Source organism: Artemia sp. Qi Xiang Cuo, chromosome 1, assembly GCF_049724085.1.
Source record: "Artemia sp. Qi Xiang Cuo chromosome 1, ASM4972408v1, whole genome shotgun sequence".
Lineage (NCBI taxonomy): Eukaryota > Metazoa > Arthropoda > Branchiopoda > Anostraca > Artemiidae > Artemia > Artemia sp. Qi Xiang Cuo.
The window spans coordinates 64,337,384-64,353,213 of NC_142794.1; the positions used below are offsets into that span (position 1 = coordinate 64,337,384).

Genomic DNA, 15,830 nt, shown 5'->3' on the forward strand with positions numbered 1-15,830 from the left:
TCACTGGATTTACAATGAAAATTGAAGATCAATAGCCTGATGGTTCAGACCAAACAAGCGATTTAGCATTTCTTTTCTGAACTAAGATTCCCTTCTGTTTTTATTTTTAAATCCAAGAATGTGAATAATAGCCGAAAGTAAGATGTACATGAGCAAACAATAATATGTGCATCAGCAAGATTTACATATCATTTTCTCTACTACCACTAAAAACTCACTGCAGCACCAAGCCGTCTGAAGTTAATACAGATGCGCACACTCCTCTTCCACATCAATATATACAAAGCTTGGCTCTTTATCCCCTCTGGCGAAAATCTAATTTCTTTCAAATCCTTCTTTATGATTTCTTTCCATTTTATTCGGGAACGACCTGCTCTTTTCTTAGCCCCAGACGGACGGCCAAAATGAACACTCCTTCGTCCATCCATCCTTCATCAAGCAAGCTTGGCTCTTTATCCCCTCTGGTGAAAATCTAATTTCTTTTAAATCCTTCTTTATGATTTCTTTCCATTTTATTCGGGAACGACCTGCTCTTTGCTTGGCCCCAGACGGACGGCCAAAAGGAACACCCCTTCATCCATCCATCCTTCATCAAGAAAATCTATCATCCTTCGTCCGCAAAGCGTGTCAACCTTCGTAGTATTACAGCCGTAGAAAGTGGGATGGAACTAAACTTTTCGTACAGCTTTTTTATCTAGGATTCTTTATTCACTGACTGATCTTCCGATTTTTCCACTTTCTTCAACTGTAAAAAAAAACATGGGCCATGGCAATTCTATTTTTTTCATCCTTGATGCACTCACCATCTTCCCAACAATACCACCAAGGAGAGTAAAGTTATTTATATTTATAAACTAAGTTATTTCATTTAGTTTATTACAATTATTTACAGCCTAACCAAGATTATACACTCTTACATAAATTAATATTTGTCTATCATATACCATTATAGATCGATACTTGCTATTGGCTATTAATTTAATATTATAATTCCATAACTTGAAACTGTTATTGCTCTAAACTTTTGCTGTAGGGAAAGTATTATAGTTAAGTACAGTCTTTATCTCTTCTGTTTATCCATAATATACGTTTTCATAATACCCTGACTAAGTATTCTGTCAAAGGCAGAATACATTTTATTTTAATCTATTATCTGTTTTTGCATTGAACAACGCAACTTACTCAACATAATAATCAATAACAGCTTTACAGTCTTTTTTAGGCCAACTAGATAATTTATCGATAAATCTATTTTAAAGCAAATCACTAGACTAAAGCTCGGTACCCTAGACATAAAGAAAAGATATTGATTTTTCAATGCGGTAATCTTGAAATTTCCTTGTGATTTTTTCTTTGACCCTGGAGACAACCCAGGCCAACCTCTTGATGCTTGCCTGTTTTGAACTCTCATACGAAAAATATAAACATACTAGAAATAGTCCATGGGTATTTTGGGTTTGGAATCGTTCTCAGAATTTTTAACCTCTCTTAAAATTCCTTCTAGAACTATTTAAGGGTTATTCTGAATTAACACTAGCTTACTTCTATTGAGATTCAATTCGCTTTTGAAGATTTGACTTGTGCAAGACTCCGATTTAAAACTACTTTATGCTATGCAAAATATATGTACTGCAACCGAGGGAATTTCTCTCCCTGCAAAGCGATGAAGAAAGTGATTTTTCTTTTAATGGTTTCAAGAAACGTGTTCATTCAAAAATCTATTCGTTTCCCATGACAAAAAAGCTAGTATATATTCCAAATTAACATTTTCTGAATCCTAAAATATTACCTAAGAATAATTTCATTTTAGACCTGACATTGATACCGTTGCTTTATTAAAAAAAAATACTTTACTTTCACAGTCTAAAAATAAGAACGGTAAATTTAACCGTATTTTTTCATCAGATGCATCATTTGCGGTTGCCTTAAACAAAATAGCGCCAGTGCAATAATTTATTCCCCTTGAACCTCTCTGATGCATTTAACCAAGCACTACAAATACTAAAGAAAATGGGTCACCAGGGCAACAAATTACAAAGATTGTAGATAGCGCTGCTTTTTAATTCAACTTTTACCTTTTATTATTACCGCTTGGATAACAGATAAAGTGGAAAAAATACTTGGAGTGCGTTTCTGAAGTGTAATCCAAATTATCCAATAATGCGAGTATTATTTTTGGGGGGGGGGGGAGCTCAAGTCTATTCCGATTCTAAGGTTAGTAAAGCCTATATTCGACCATGAATCTTAACTTCAGTCAGGGGAGGCCTTATAAAAGTTGACAGAACGTGGCCTCCAAATTAAAAAATTGAACAAAAATCGCATGTTTAGGTACACGTCATGACAATGTCTTAATCAGTTAAGTTAAATTTTATGTTCAGTCGAATTAGGTTTAAAAATAGTTTTTATTGGGTTTAACAGTACTTTTTTTAAAGATCTGTCTTAAAACTAGGTCAGTCGAAAAAAGGTATGGGCAGCTGCGGCATATATTAAACCTGTTATTGTGTGGCCGAGGCACTTTTAAAAAAGAAGAAAAATATAGAGAATGTTTGATTAACAGGAGTAGGTCTAAGTGGCACACCTCGCACACAAAACTGGTTTTGGTTTTATCAGTTGAATCAAATTTCAAGTTCAGTTGAATAGCAGTGAGTGGGCTTAAGTGTAATTGCAAAGCCTGTCTTAGAATAGTGAGTTCCACTTTAAAATTCATTTCGCGCTTCATTTACAGATAATCTTAGCACGATAAATACTTACGATTGAAAAAAGTTAACAGTGTCTTTTGCTGGTCCCATGTAAGCAACTCTTCCTTCTGCAATTAAGAGCAGCTTGTCAAACAGGGCAAACACTTCTGAAGAGGGCTGGTGTATGGTACAAATCACAGTGGTACCCTTTTTCGCCATATCAGTAAGCACTGTTACAATGTTTTGAGCCATATATGAGTCAAGGCCGGATGTTGGTTCATCGCAAAAGAAAAGCTGGGGGTTCGTTAATACCTGTAAAAGGAAAGGACTCTAAAAGCAAAGATAAGAATGCAATCGATCCTGCTCGGTAAGAGATTTCTTGTTTAGAAAAGGGCAACTATAGTTTTCCTCTCAAAATTTCACAAGTTTTCTGAGTGTACAATATACGCTCTTAAATCCTTCAAGGTGACTTTTCTATTACTCTCAATCAATATTGTATTTTAATATGCTCAGTTAGCGTCTATAAAAGATCTTTTCCTGTAAATATCCTCATAAACCTTCAAGAATACTAAACATAAATACAGCTCGAAACGTTTAATGTGAACACTGTTGCCCGTTTGTCACTAATTATTTACTATGAATCTGAAAAAACACATTTTTTTTCGGTATTTTAATTCAAAATGGCTGTTTTTGGTGCTTTCATTGAAAAAAAAATTAAAGAATTCCAAAACCTGCCCCCAACCAGATGTTGAAAAATACATATTTACTTCTTCACAATAATTTATGTGAGTTGGCACCTTATTACCTGTAAGAGACCTCGCTTTCTCCACCTCTCTCCACACGCATTGTGTCTAGATATTTTACCTATCAGGTTTATCAAAAATCATATTTGCTTTAAAACCACGGTTTAGAAAAGCTCTCTACCTACCCCCCCCCCCCAAAAAAAAAAAAAAAAATAGAAAAATAAATGAAAGGACAAAATGCTACAAAAATTAAGAATTATTTCCTCAGGAATAAGCCTAGTTTAATCAAGTTTGATGCATCCTTTGCTAAAAGAACTATAAGAAAAACAGTTCGTTAAGTAGTAAATTAAATTAGATGGGGCTCATGTATGAGAATTACAACAGCATTTAAAAATAGCACAGCTGTCTCTGCAAATAAAACAGCAGTTTGTTCGCAAAAATTGCAAAATGAATAAAAAACACAAAAAACAAAAAATTAGACGAAAGTGACAACATTAAGAACGAACAATGGAGGTTTTTTCGTTGTCTTTAAAGCAGTGTCGGTAATATGTCAGTAAAAAGTGAGTTATTAATTAACCACTATTATCTTAATACCGTCTTTTATCATCAGTTATCAATAAGCAAATTACCGTCATTTGTTTGGCAACATTTTGGTTACCATGGTAAGTGACATGACGACAATACTATCTGGATGGAAAGCTAATATTAACTTTTAATTTAACAGATTTTGTTTCAATTCAACACACTAGAAGCAAAAACAAGCAGTCCTTAGGTCCTTTAATATTTACAAATTGAAAGCTAGTAGGTAGTTTCATTCCAACCTTTGCTTATACAGCAGGAGGTACTTCACTTACGATTCTCATCATGTGTAGTAAGCTGTAGTTGAATATAATAAGTAGTTTTGGAACTAGGATATTATGGATGGAATGCATCTCGGTTGCAGCGGTAGCTGCAACTTAGTAAAGTACGAATCACGTCCCATAGTACCCAGAAATTAAAAAATGTATTTTAACAAAACTGGCTATTAGAAAAAATAGCCGTGTGTAGCTGATTAGGCAATGGTAATTAATATCTGGATTACTCTTAATAGTAAAAAGCTATTACGAAAACAAATTTATGAGATTTAGAAAACTAGCCTGGAACCGCCTAAAAAATGGCGTCACATTGAAACAAAAGGTAAATCATTGGAATTGTCATCGCCGAAAACCAAATAAAGGAAACTTACAGTTCCCTGGCTTGAACAACAAGGAAAATCACTTTTTTACATGGGTAATGTTTAAATACAACACAATCTTTTTTTTGTACAAAAACTGCATCTTCGTACACAACATGATGTTATTTTGTTTTTATAAGAGACTCACAAAGGCGTTAAAGGTGTATCAAGAAGCCTAGATGTTAAAGGTCTAGAAGAAGCCCATAGATATATATATATATATATATATATATATATATATATATATATATATATATATATATATATATATATATATATATATATATATATATATATATATATATATATATATATATATATATATATATATATATATATATATATATATATATATATATATATATATATATATATATATATATATATATATATATATATATATATATATATATATATATATATATATATATATATATATATATATATATATATATATATATATATATATATATAAAAAAAACAAAGGCTAGCCTACTCAGGGTGAAATCTAAAGTGTTTTTGACAAAAAAATCAAAAATCTAAAAAATAAATGAAAAGATACCTCTGAGGCAAACGCTAGACGCTTCTTTTCACCTCCTGATATGCCTTTTATTTTTCCTGGTATACCAATCATTGAATCTGCACATTTAGCAAGGTTAAACTGAAAGTAAACAGAAAAAAGTAAGCGAGACTTGTTTGAAATTGGAGTCTTTCAAACATTTTTTATTCTATATTTCATTCAATAATTAACTTTTTATGGTAAATAAATGAAAGAAACTATGAGTACAAAGAAAAACTGAAAATACCATAAGGTAGTTCTGTTTACAAAAATACGGTAATACAGTATATCAAGTAAATTTTGGGGAGTAAAAAATATAAAGACTTTCTTTCTTGTATAATACTTAGCGTAAATTCCGTTTCCGTCTTTTGAAATTCGTTTTTATCTTCCAAGGTAATTTTTATGGGTTGCGCAATCTAAATAATTGGTTCTCACGTCCTCAGCTTATACTTTTAAGAGAAACATAATCCTCTTACCTCTTTTAACACTTCATTGATTCTTATCAATCTTCTTTCACGCGAAGTTCCTTTATCCATTCGTAAATTAGCTTGGAATTGAAGATGCTCTCTCACGGTGAGTACACCCACAAAATTATCTTCTTGTTGAATATAGGCGGAAACCCTTGTCAAAGCATCTGGATTCACTGGAATACCATTTAAATAGACTTTGCCCCGAACTTGGAGATTATATAGTCTTCGACAAGTTAAGACGTTTAAAAGGGTTGTTTTGCCAGCTCCACTGGCTCCCATGATTGCTAAGAAGTCGCCTCGTCTGACATCTCCGTTCACTGAATACAGAAAGAAAGTCATATATATATATATAAGCTATTAAGTTGATTATATAAAAATAAAACCTATTAAATTGGCATCCTGAGATTTTCTGGGTGGGAAAACGATCCAGATAGGTCATGAATTTTAGAAAATTCAATAAAAGCCTTAATTTTGGAAAAAAAATTCATATGAGTAACGTCGTATTTATCAATACATTTCAGGAGCAGAAATACGTCACTTCTACCTCAAGAGTGGCTGTATTGTTTTTAGTATCTATGACGCATGCAAAATTATACAAGAAGCATAGCTAAGTATAAAATACCAAGTGTACAAGCCACGGAATTAGTCCCTAAAAGTCCCTTTTTTTGGCTGAAGTCCCTTCCAAGGCCCTTTTTATGAAAAACGTCCCGTAGCTCCCCCAAAAGTCCCTAAAATTCCCTATTTGGGAGCATGGTGTTTTTAAAAATAAAAGCATGATATATTTGAGACCCTCTCTAGGTATTATATCTTCTCCACAAATCCGGTTGTACTGAGCTCTTGGTTATGCCATCACAGTCACAAAGAAGCAACAAAACGGTGGGAACTTTGTCTGTGACCAAAGAATATATTAACTGTAGTAAACGTAGGCAGCTAATGACAGCACGAAATTGGCCTGTATGGTTGGTCAGATAGATGGGTTACATTACGGTACCGTTTAAGGAGAGAGTGACATTGGCCTATAAGGTGTGTATAATGGATTGTTCATATTGTGGTAACGTTCAAGGATAGATAATGTCCCGTAGCTTCATGAAATGAACCATATCAGTATGAATTTATTCAAATTGACTTGTTTTCCAATGGTACAAACTGTATATTCTTCCCTCTAAAGGTTATTTATTAAACTTATAGCAGGTTGAGTGAAAAGAAGAAAGTACCATGGGTGTAATATTCGGATGGCAAATATCTTAAACTCAGTGTCTTCCTGCTATGTTTAAACCTACTTGTTTGTCAGATTTTCCAAGTGTATTAGAAAAAACAATGAGCAACTACTAGGCAACAGTCCCAATCAGAAGAGCCATGAGCTAGCAACGAAAGTAAAAATCCTGAGATGTTTTGTGACAAAGAAGCTTCGTACAAAGGAGAAATCATCCGGGTACTCAAGTCCTTGCAAGCTTCTATGTCTGCAGCTTCGTGTGACGGAATCATTGATGCCTTTGAAGTCATATTCCCCGATAAGCTACCACCTGGGATGTTAATGAGTCCGAAGAAAGCTTTGTACTTGGTAACTGATACACGTCACCCATACTGTAAACAGAGTCTTATGAAGGATATAGGTGAAGCCCACTTTAATTTTGGATACGATGAAATTAAAAAAAGGTTAAGGGAAAAAAAGCTACAGATTAGAGTGCTCTCTTGGTTCTCTTTAAGAGATCCTGTTGTATGCCACCATCTAGTGACGTATTTCATGGGACATGTAACTGGTGAGGAAATTGCAAAAAAGTTGATGTCATGTATTGGGAGCAAGAATTTACCCCTTGAAAGACTAATCATGATAAGTAGCGATACGCTTAATTTTAATAAAAAGGCATGGTTGCAAATGAATGCATTGAAGAAGAAAAAGTCTTCGAAAGAGCATGTGAACATTGGAACGTGTAACATTCATGTTGTGCACAATGCATTCATGAAAGTGCTCCAGGAATTTGGCGAGGAGTCATTCAACTTTGTGTTCATCTTGAGGCATTTTTCTTTGGCTGGCCTGCATGATGCAAGGATTTTCGAGAAAAAGAAATGCGTCCCGTAAAATAGTTGCCTTCAGCAGGTCCCAAAAAGGTGGCTGACGTTGAGTCAGCCACCTGTTTGCTGAGCGACTGATCAGCAGCCCGTACTCTTGGAGCATTTTTAGCGTTACGTTGCCATCGAAGAAGCATTTAAGGAATTTCGCATCGTCCACAAAGTACCACAAGATTAGAAGCTACCTAAAAAGGAAAGATATACTTGCAGAACTCGAATTCGTGCATCTACCGTCTAGCTTTTTATGAAATTGACAACAGCGTTTCAGAAGAACGAAGCCGTTAGGCGCGTTCTTCATGCCGAGGTGAAAAACTTTCTTGGTGAGACTTCTGAAACCCGACCAGGTTTATATCCGGGATTTTTTTTTTGGGGGGGGGGGGGTTACGAAAGGATTTTTTTTCAGAGAGGTACAAAACAACTTTAAAAACACATACAAATTTGTTTATATTCATTTTTGTTACGTTTTTACGAGTCGGACAAACTTTTCTCTTTTTGTGGGGGGAGGGGGTTCAAACCCACCTAACCTGCTAATCAAATTTCTAACAGTTTGATTGAGAAGTTAGAAAATTATTTACAGGACCCTATTGTAGCTTGCCTTAGATGCTCCGAAACTCACCTTGATAGAAAGACAAGGGTTCCGTCTAAGGGCGCAAAGGCAGTTGTCGAACACTTCATCAAGAAGTACCCCTTCTTTTCTAATAGCCTTCTCGAAGTGCTTAGGTGCCTGGATCCCATAGAAAGGCAAAGAGCTGGAAGTCCATCAGATATAGTTGTACTTGCTCGAGAGATCCCAGTAGAAGTAAGTTTTGACGATGTTAGAAGTGGGTGGATATTGCTGCAAGCCGAGAACTCAGTAGAACCAACGCCATCACGCGTCTACCATTACTGACATCAAATCTTCTCTATGACGGATACTTTTGATGGGTAAAAGTATATGCTTTTGTTGAAGCTTGTAAAAGCTGCTTTGACATTATTGCACCGCTGTGCTGACGTAGAGGGGTTTTTTCGCTAACAGGAATGCTTCTTCTATCAGACAGAGCATCCATGTAAGAAAGAGTCCTGAATGCAGAGCTGTGTGTGATTGACGAATTGAACAAATATGGAGGCAAATCCGAAAGTTTTCCATTTCCCTAAGAATAGTTGACTTTGGCTAGGTTGGCATGGTCAAAATACAAAGACTTTTTGGAGAGCAGTCCAAAAGAATAAGCTGGTGAACGAAGCGTCCAAGAGAAAGAAAGGGAACTGAACCTAGTAGGCCAAAAAAAAAAAAAAAAAAAAAAAAAAAAAAAAAAAAAAAAAAAAAATAGTTCAGATATCGATCCAGCAGTGATATCCATTTCATTCAAGTGTAGAGATAATGTGTGGCTAAAAACCTCCACAGGTACTGAAAACCTTTTTCCACATAACAGGTTTGTCAAAGAAAAGTCAAGAGCTCCATTAAGCCAAAAACGATTAAAAATAAATTCAAATAATTTTCCAACCTTAAAAATACCACAAATCACCATCAATACAAACATAACAATAAAATCTTTGACATAAAATGAGAATCTAGACAAACAAAGGATAGTACTGTTAGACCAAAAAGAACTAATTTTTTTTTAAACTAAATAGACTGGATGGACCTTTGCTTGGAGAACCTTTGTTTGTCTAGATTGCCATTTTATGTGAAAGATTTTAATGTTATGTTTTTCAACATGTTTCCCTGGGAGATGCAATAAAGCCCTTTGGTTCAGACTCGAATAATATTCAGAGAGAACTTTTTTGTTGATGTTTCTAACCTTCTTTCTCTGAGAGAAAAATGTAAGACTTTGTTACAGACTTTGTGTAATTAAAAAAAAGAAATATTTCGAACGAAAGTAAAGAGCAGACTTAAAACTTATAAAAGTACATAAATTATTCCGCATAGGAGGGGAGTTGTCCCTCCCCAAGCTTTATTTTTCTTTACGCTGAAGTTTTATAGTGCTTTAAAAACACTTCTTATGTTATTTCATCTGCCCCTGCGTTCGACAAGTCATTCTTAAGGAATTGGAAAAAGTCAAGATGTAGCGTAAAAAGGGAGGGGGGCGAAGAGAGGGCATTCCCTTTATATAAGTAATAGTCTCTGTTCTTTTCAAGTTTTAATATCCCTGTTTACTTTCGTATGTAAAGAAAATCGTTTTCTTTCATTTACTTTCTAATCGTTTTTTACAGCATACCGAGGGTAAGAAGAGGGATACCTTGATAAGAGGAGGGAAACCTTTATATATATATATATATATATATATATATATATATATATATATATATATATATATATATATATATATATATATATATATATATATATATATATATATATATATATATATATATATATATATATATATATATATATATATATATAAATATATATAAATTACTTCAAATAAATAGAATATCTCATTTTAATAGATTCAATTATCAGAAAGACATACAGTTTTGTCCTACCTTGTTGGCTCTGTTGATTTGTGTATTTGTGATAACAACAGTATAGTCTGTGAGGCAAGATTTCGGGGAGAAGGGCTAAAATGTTACATGGGGGGGCCAAAACCAACAAAACACAAAAAAGGCGAATTATATGTAAAGCACCCCAAAAAATTGGAACATTGTAGGCATATTTGATATTTTTGGCGGGGCGGGGGGGGGAGGTAAATGTGTTGAATGAACGATTCGCTATCTGAAAAATAAACATACCATTCGATTTACCATTCAACATTCTTTCCAAAAATAACAATGTTTACCGTTGTGAGTTCGATTCGGTTCCCTAATAGGGTTCTAAACTATGGTTCTAGGCGTTGACCTCCCCGGAAAATCCTCCCCCACAAATAAAAACCACCCGTAAAATACCACCCTCCTGGCCCCCCCCCTTCACGAAAAAATCCCCCCCACCACCAAAAATTTGGTTTTCTAGATTTGGGAATTTTATTTGAGTTGCATTTTTTTCCAATTTCGTTGAAAACTGCTAAGGAAAGGGAAAAAGAGGATTTTACACACCATAAATATGTTAAAAACTTTAGTGTTTAATGAAGGAATGTTTAAAGAATCTTCCAAGTGTAAAACTACAACAACTCACCATTCAGAACGAAACCCAGAACGAGCAGAAACGAACAGAACAAAACAAACATAAAAATCCTAGTCATACTCAAAACTAGCAAAAATTAAAAAGAATAGGGCTGACAACCCCCATTTCTTCTCACGACCAGAACATAATTTCTACTTTACCAAAAAAATAATAACCGTGGATTGTCAGTTTAATATCCATATTCTGATATTTATTCCTTAAAGTCTTAATACTTCATTATTTAAAGTAAAAAAAGAAAACATTTAAAACGTATTTTGTTTTCAGTAAAGTGCAAATTATGTTCTGGTCTTGAGAAGGCGGGGGGTTGTCAGTCCTACTCCTATTAATTTTTGCTCGTTTTGAGTTTGACTCGGTTATTTGTTGTAATTTCTATTTTTTGGGGGGTTTATTTTATTTATTCATGGTGATTTGTGGTAGTTTTAAGCTTGGAAAATTATTTGAATTCATATTTGGCTTAATGGAACTCTTGACCTTTCTTAGATAAATCCATTTTGTGGAAAAGGATTTTTAAATTAATTTCTGTTATTTTTTTATTAAGATACATTAAAAAAAAACTTTTTCCACAAAATAAGTTTTCCAAAGAAAAGTAAAGAACTCCATGAAACTAAAAATGAACAAAAATTAAATCAAATAATCTACCAAGTGCAAAACTATCTGGTTCCTCTCAAATCCTTTTTGATCCTCAAAAGGAGCACTATAACTTCCAATTTCAAATTAAATGAGCCCATTTGAAGTTTATACGACCACCCATTGCATAATAACTTTATATGCCCCCAGGGCATTGCTTACAACCCTATCACTAGGGCATTGGGGGTTTACACGGTAGTTCAATTGCAATGGAACCCCTTGCAGTTAAACTCCCGTGCCTTTTTTTATATAATATTGTGCACTGAGGACGGTCAAGCGGAGGTCTTGACTGAAATATTTGCATTGTAATCTACATTTTTCACTGGCATGTATTATCCTCTTTTCTCTCTTCTTTACTTTTTTTTCGTTTTATAACTGAACCACCGTGCAACTGAACACCCGTGTAACTGAACCCCCATGAAACGCAACCCCCGTGCAACTGAACCACCATGCAACTGAAAAAGCGTGCAGCTGAACCCCGTGTAACTGAACCCTCGTGCAACTAAACCACTGTGCAACTGAACCACCATGCGACTAAACCACCCTGCAAATGAACCCCCGTGCAACTGAACCCTCGTGTAACTCAGTTTTTCAGTATTCTACAAATATGAGGCAACACTATTGGGTAAAACACAAGTTAAAATCTTTACGTGTTCAACCTTGTTGTTTTTTTTAAGTCATGATATAAAGCCTGTCAAGATGGCTCATAAAAAAACCTCTATTATCTTGTCACAAAAACAAAGAAAATCAGACATCTCAGACTATTAAAGCAAGATTTTTTTTCTCTTTTTTTATGTCCGTTTATCTTTTATGTCTCCGTCCTGTCATTGTCGGGAAATATCCCTCCCCCCCCCCCAAAAAAAAAACCTTCCACCTCCGCCGAAAAGTACACCCCGTAGAAAATACCCACCACCTCCCCTCCTACGGCTGGTTGGTTTCTGGTCAATTTGACTTATAAAGAAAGGACTAGAACTCTCAATTTCTGATGGAATGACCATCCTCCAAAGTTCCTACGACCATGAGGTGGAAGTGGAGATCAGGAAGGGGCAGCCCCCCTTCTATACGGAATGAATTCTGCTCATTTTGGTGTTTAATGTTACTCTTTACTCTCATAATAATGGCCTAGACCAGAAATGTTCCCAGAAATCAAGAGGGATTAAATATCGTTTCCCATTTTTGATGTATTTAAAGTTTCTTGTCTCCCTCCCACGACCAAAAAATAACCCCCAAAACAATAGTCCTGGACACAGCCCTAGAGATTCATATCAATTTCCACCAGCACACTCCCCTCGTCTCTCCCTTGGAGCTGATTCTTTATTTATCTGAAGGCTCATTGAGAGCTGGGATGTTTTGATGTTACAATACAACCCTTGAGACATCTCCCTCCCTCCGCAACTACAAACAAAAATCATAGGACACCGTTGTAGAGGTTTAATACCTTTATATGCAAATGTTTGGAATTCTAAAACAGCAGGAAATTTACCTAAGACAGTGAAATTTTTATAGACCTTAAAAATATTTTTCATAGTTTGGGAGGGAGGGAGATGCCTCAAAGGGTGCATTTTAACACCAAAACATCTCAACTCTCATTGAGCCTTCAGGTAAATACAAAATTGGTTCTAAGAAAGAGACAAGAGGAGGGTGGAGGTAGAAATTGATGTGCAACCCTAGGACCGTATTCAGGATTCTTTTTTTGGGGGTGGGGGGTATATTTTCTACAGGGGAGGAGGACAATATACGAAATTCATATTTAATCCCTCTTAATTTCTGGGAATATTTCTAGTCTACGCTGCTGTTATGAAAGTAAAAAGCGACATTAAACCTCAAAATGAGCTCAAAATGTTTCCCTATGCTTTTAAGATTATACAAAACTAGCGTCTTACTGAAAACACAAAATAATATAAGAGTTTTGGTACAGTAAAAGCAAACCAATTGAGGTCATTATTTATAGAATCAAAATATTATCAATCCCTTTTGGAATCAATTCCTTTTAAGATAAAGCAACAACCCATTTTAGGATTTAATTTTAATTTTTTCTACGTTTAATTTGGTATCACTTCTGCACAATGGATCAATTCAATGACTGGCTCTCGTTTTGGTTCTGATAAGGACAATCTGTCATGATTAGTTTATACGCAAGTTTGAAGTAAGGCCATCTTGATAGTATTAGGACTATAGACTAGCTTTAGAATTTGTATCATAGCTTGAAATTCCCTCTTGTAAAGAGAGAAATAATCGGATTTCTAGAGTTCATATTATGTTTTATTTGATCTCCATTTCAAGTGATACTAATGCATATTTCTTACAATTTAAGACTGTATATTACCCACTATTGGTATTATAGCTGGTGAGAGCAAAATGTTGCTTGATAAATCAATCCAATATTCCTGTATACTATTCAATTACTTTGCAGTGATTAAAAATATTTAGTTTTACGCTTATGTTTTTAAGATAATTTAATTGTATACTGAAAGTTCCTAGTGTCACAACTGGTGTAAGACTATGAAAAACTTTATAGATTCGTTTAGTGTTGTCAGGCTGCATGCTCACTTTTGACTCTTAAATCAATCCTGTTTTTTATGCTTGACTTTTGTTTTTTCTGTAAAGCGCTAGTTTTGTATAAGCATAAAAGCATAGAGAAACATAATAAGTGGGTTTATTTGTACTGTTTTTATTAATATATGTTAGATAGGATATGAAGCAATAATTTCTGTTCGTTTTAAGTTTCAACTTCGCTGTTTACTTCCCTCGGAAAAACTTTGTTTTTTTAAATTAATCTTTGTTCGTTTTAGGATTAAAATTAAATGTAGAAACAACGTTGCCATGATCTTTTTTATTTATACGGAATAATGTATGTTCGTTTTAAGTTTTAATGGCGCTCCTAAGTTTCAGTTGAAAACTTATTTTAATGTAGTTTCTAATTATCACCGATCTAGGGGAGACAAGACACCTATAGAAAATACTGAAGAAAACCTTGACAGCTACGAAAAACTTTCAGTTTATGACATGGAGTCCATCATCCATACTTCACAAAACAATACATGTTTTTCAGGAACGTTTGTTTTTCGATGAACAAAAAACTGTTTTTACTCGGCCGACTTCCCCTGAAAAAGCCATAATGAAGACAGGGCTTTGTAAATCACCTACTGACTAGCAGAAACTAGAAGGCTACTGTAACAAAAGAGAGCTGTTTAAGGGCTCATTTAACAGCTTATATTTAGGCCTATATCTAATCGCGTTTTATAAATTTGACTTGATAGCAAATTCCCATAAAGTGCACTTTCGGTTGTTTCCCCATTTTGTTTAATGAAAAAAGTATTTTTCCAATAAATGACCCAAAAAAGGTGTTTTTCGGAACACCACGTAGATATGAGTAATAGGTTTAAAATGAGCGATTAAGCCTCTCTCTATGATATTTTGGTAGCAAGCTAGCCCCGTTGAAAAAGAGAAAGAAAAAAAACGGGAGACGGATCAGTGGTACCGATGAAAAAAGTGATTTTCCTTTTTTTTCAAGGAGGGGGACTGTAATTTCCCTGTACAAGGTTTTCGACCTTGCTGATTCCAATGGTAGACTTTTTATTTTGATCTGACACCATTTTCGATGGGTTTAATTGCCATAAATTTCTTTTTGCAATAAACTTTTCCTTTACAGAAACTAACAAAAAATGTATTTAAAAAAAGCAACTGTAAAAGTTAAGAGATAATTTTTGTACATAATTTCTGCATGTTCATTTTGCAGACAAGAAAGCTCAACTTATTTCAAAGTAAAAATATATTTCCTTATACCTTAAAGCACGTAGATATGAGAAATAGCTTTTTAATGAGCAATTAAGAATCTCTTTATGATGTTCTGGTAGCCCGCTAGACCTGTTGAAAAAAAAAAAAAAAACGGGAGACAGATTAGGTCTACTGATGCAAAAAAGTGATTTTCATTGTTGTTCAGGGAGGGGGACTGTAACTTGCCTGTACAAGGTTTTGACCATTTTGATTCCAATGGTACACTTTTCATTTTGATCTGACGCCATTTTCGAGGGGTTTGAGGCTTTTTTTCGAAATCACCGTAAATTACTTTTCGCAATAAACTTTTACTTTAAAGACAAACCGAAATAATAGTCACCATTCCTGAGTCAGTGTTAGATGGGAATTTTTTTTCCCCAGGCAGTTTTTTTCAAAACGCGAATTTTAACTTTTGGCTACTATGGGCTGTGGTTCGCTCTTTACTAGGTTGCAGCTGCCGCTGCAACCATGGTACCTTGCCGGGACATGCTTTAAAAAAATGAGCCTAGAAAATGACTGAAAAAAACAACAGCGGATACTGATATTCCCGACACGATACATGCGATACCAATACGCACGATACCGATACGCGC

At 34.6% G+C, this 15,830-nt stretch overlaps 1 protein-coding gene across 3 annotated transcripts in view; it reads right to left on the reverse strand.

Annotated features, from left to right (window-relative positions):
- LOC148956594 (protein white-like) overlaps nucleotides 1–15,830 on the reverse strand; it is a 502,792-nt gene that overhangs the window by 57,793 nt on the left and 429,169 nt on the right. For all 3 annotated transcript variants that reach the window (XM_089086018.1, XM_089086013.1, XM_089086025.1), the window contains exons 2-4: nucleotides 5,670–5,980; nucleotides 5,197–5,295; nucleotides 2,752–2,990 (exon numbers count right to left, since the gene is read on the reverse strand). In XM_089086018.1, coding sequence (XP_088942144.1) covers nucleotides 2,752–2,990; nucleotides 5,197–5,295; nucleotides 5,670–5,980 — 649 coding nt within the window. The remainder of the gene's footprint in view (nucleotides 1–2,751; nucleotides 2,991–5,196; nucleotides 5,296–5,669; nucleotides 5,981–15,830) is intronic.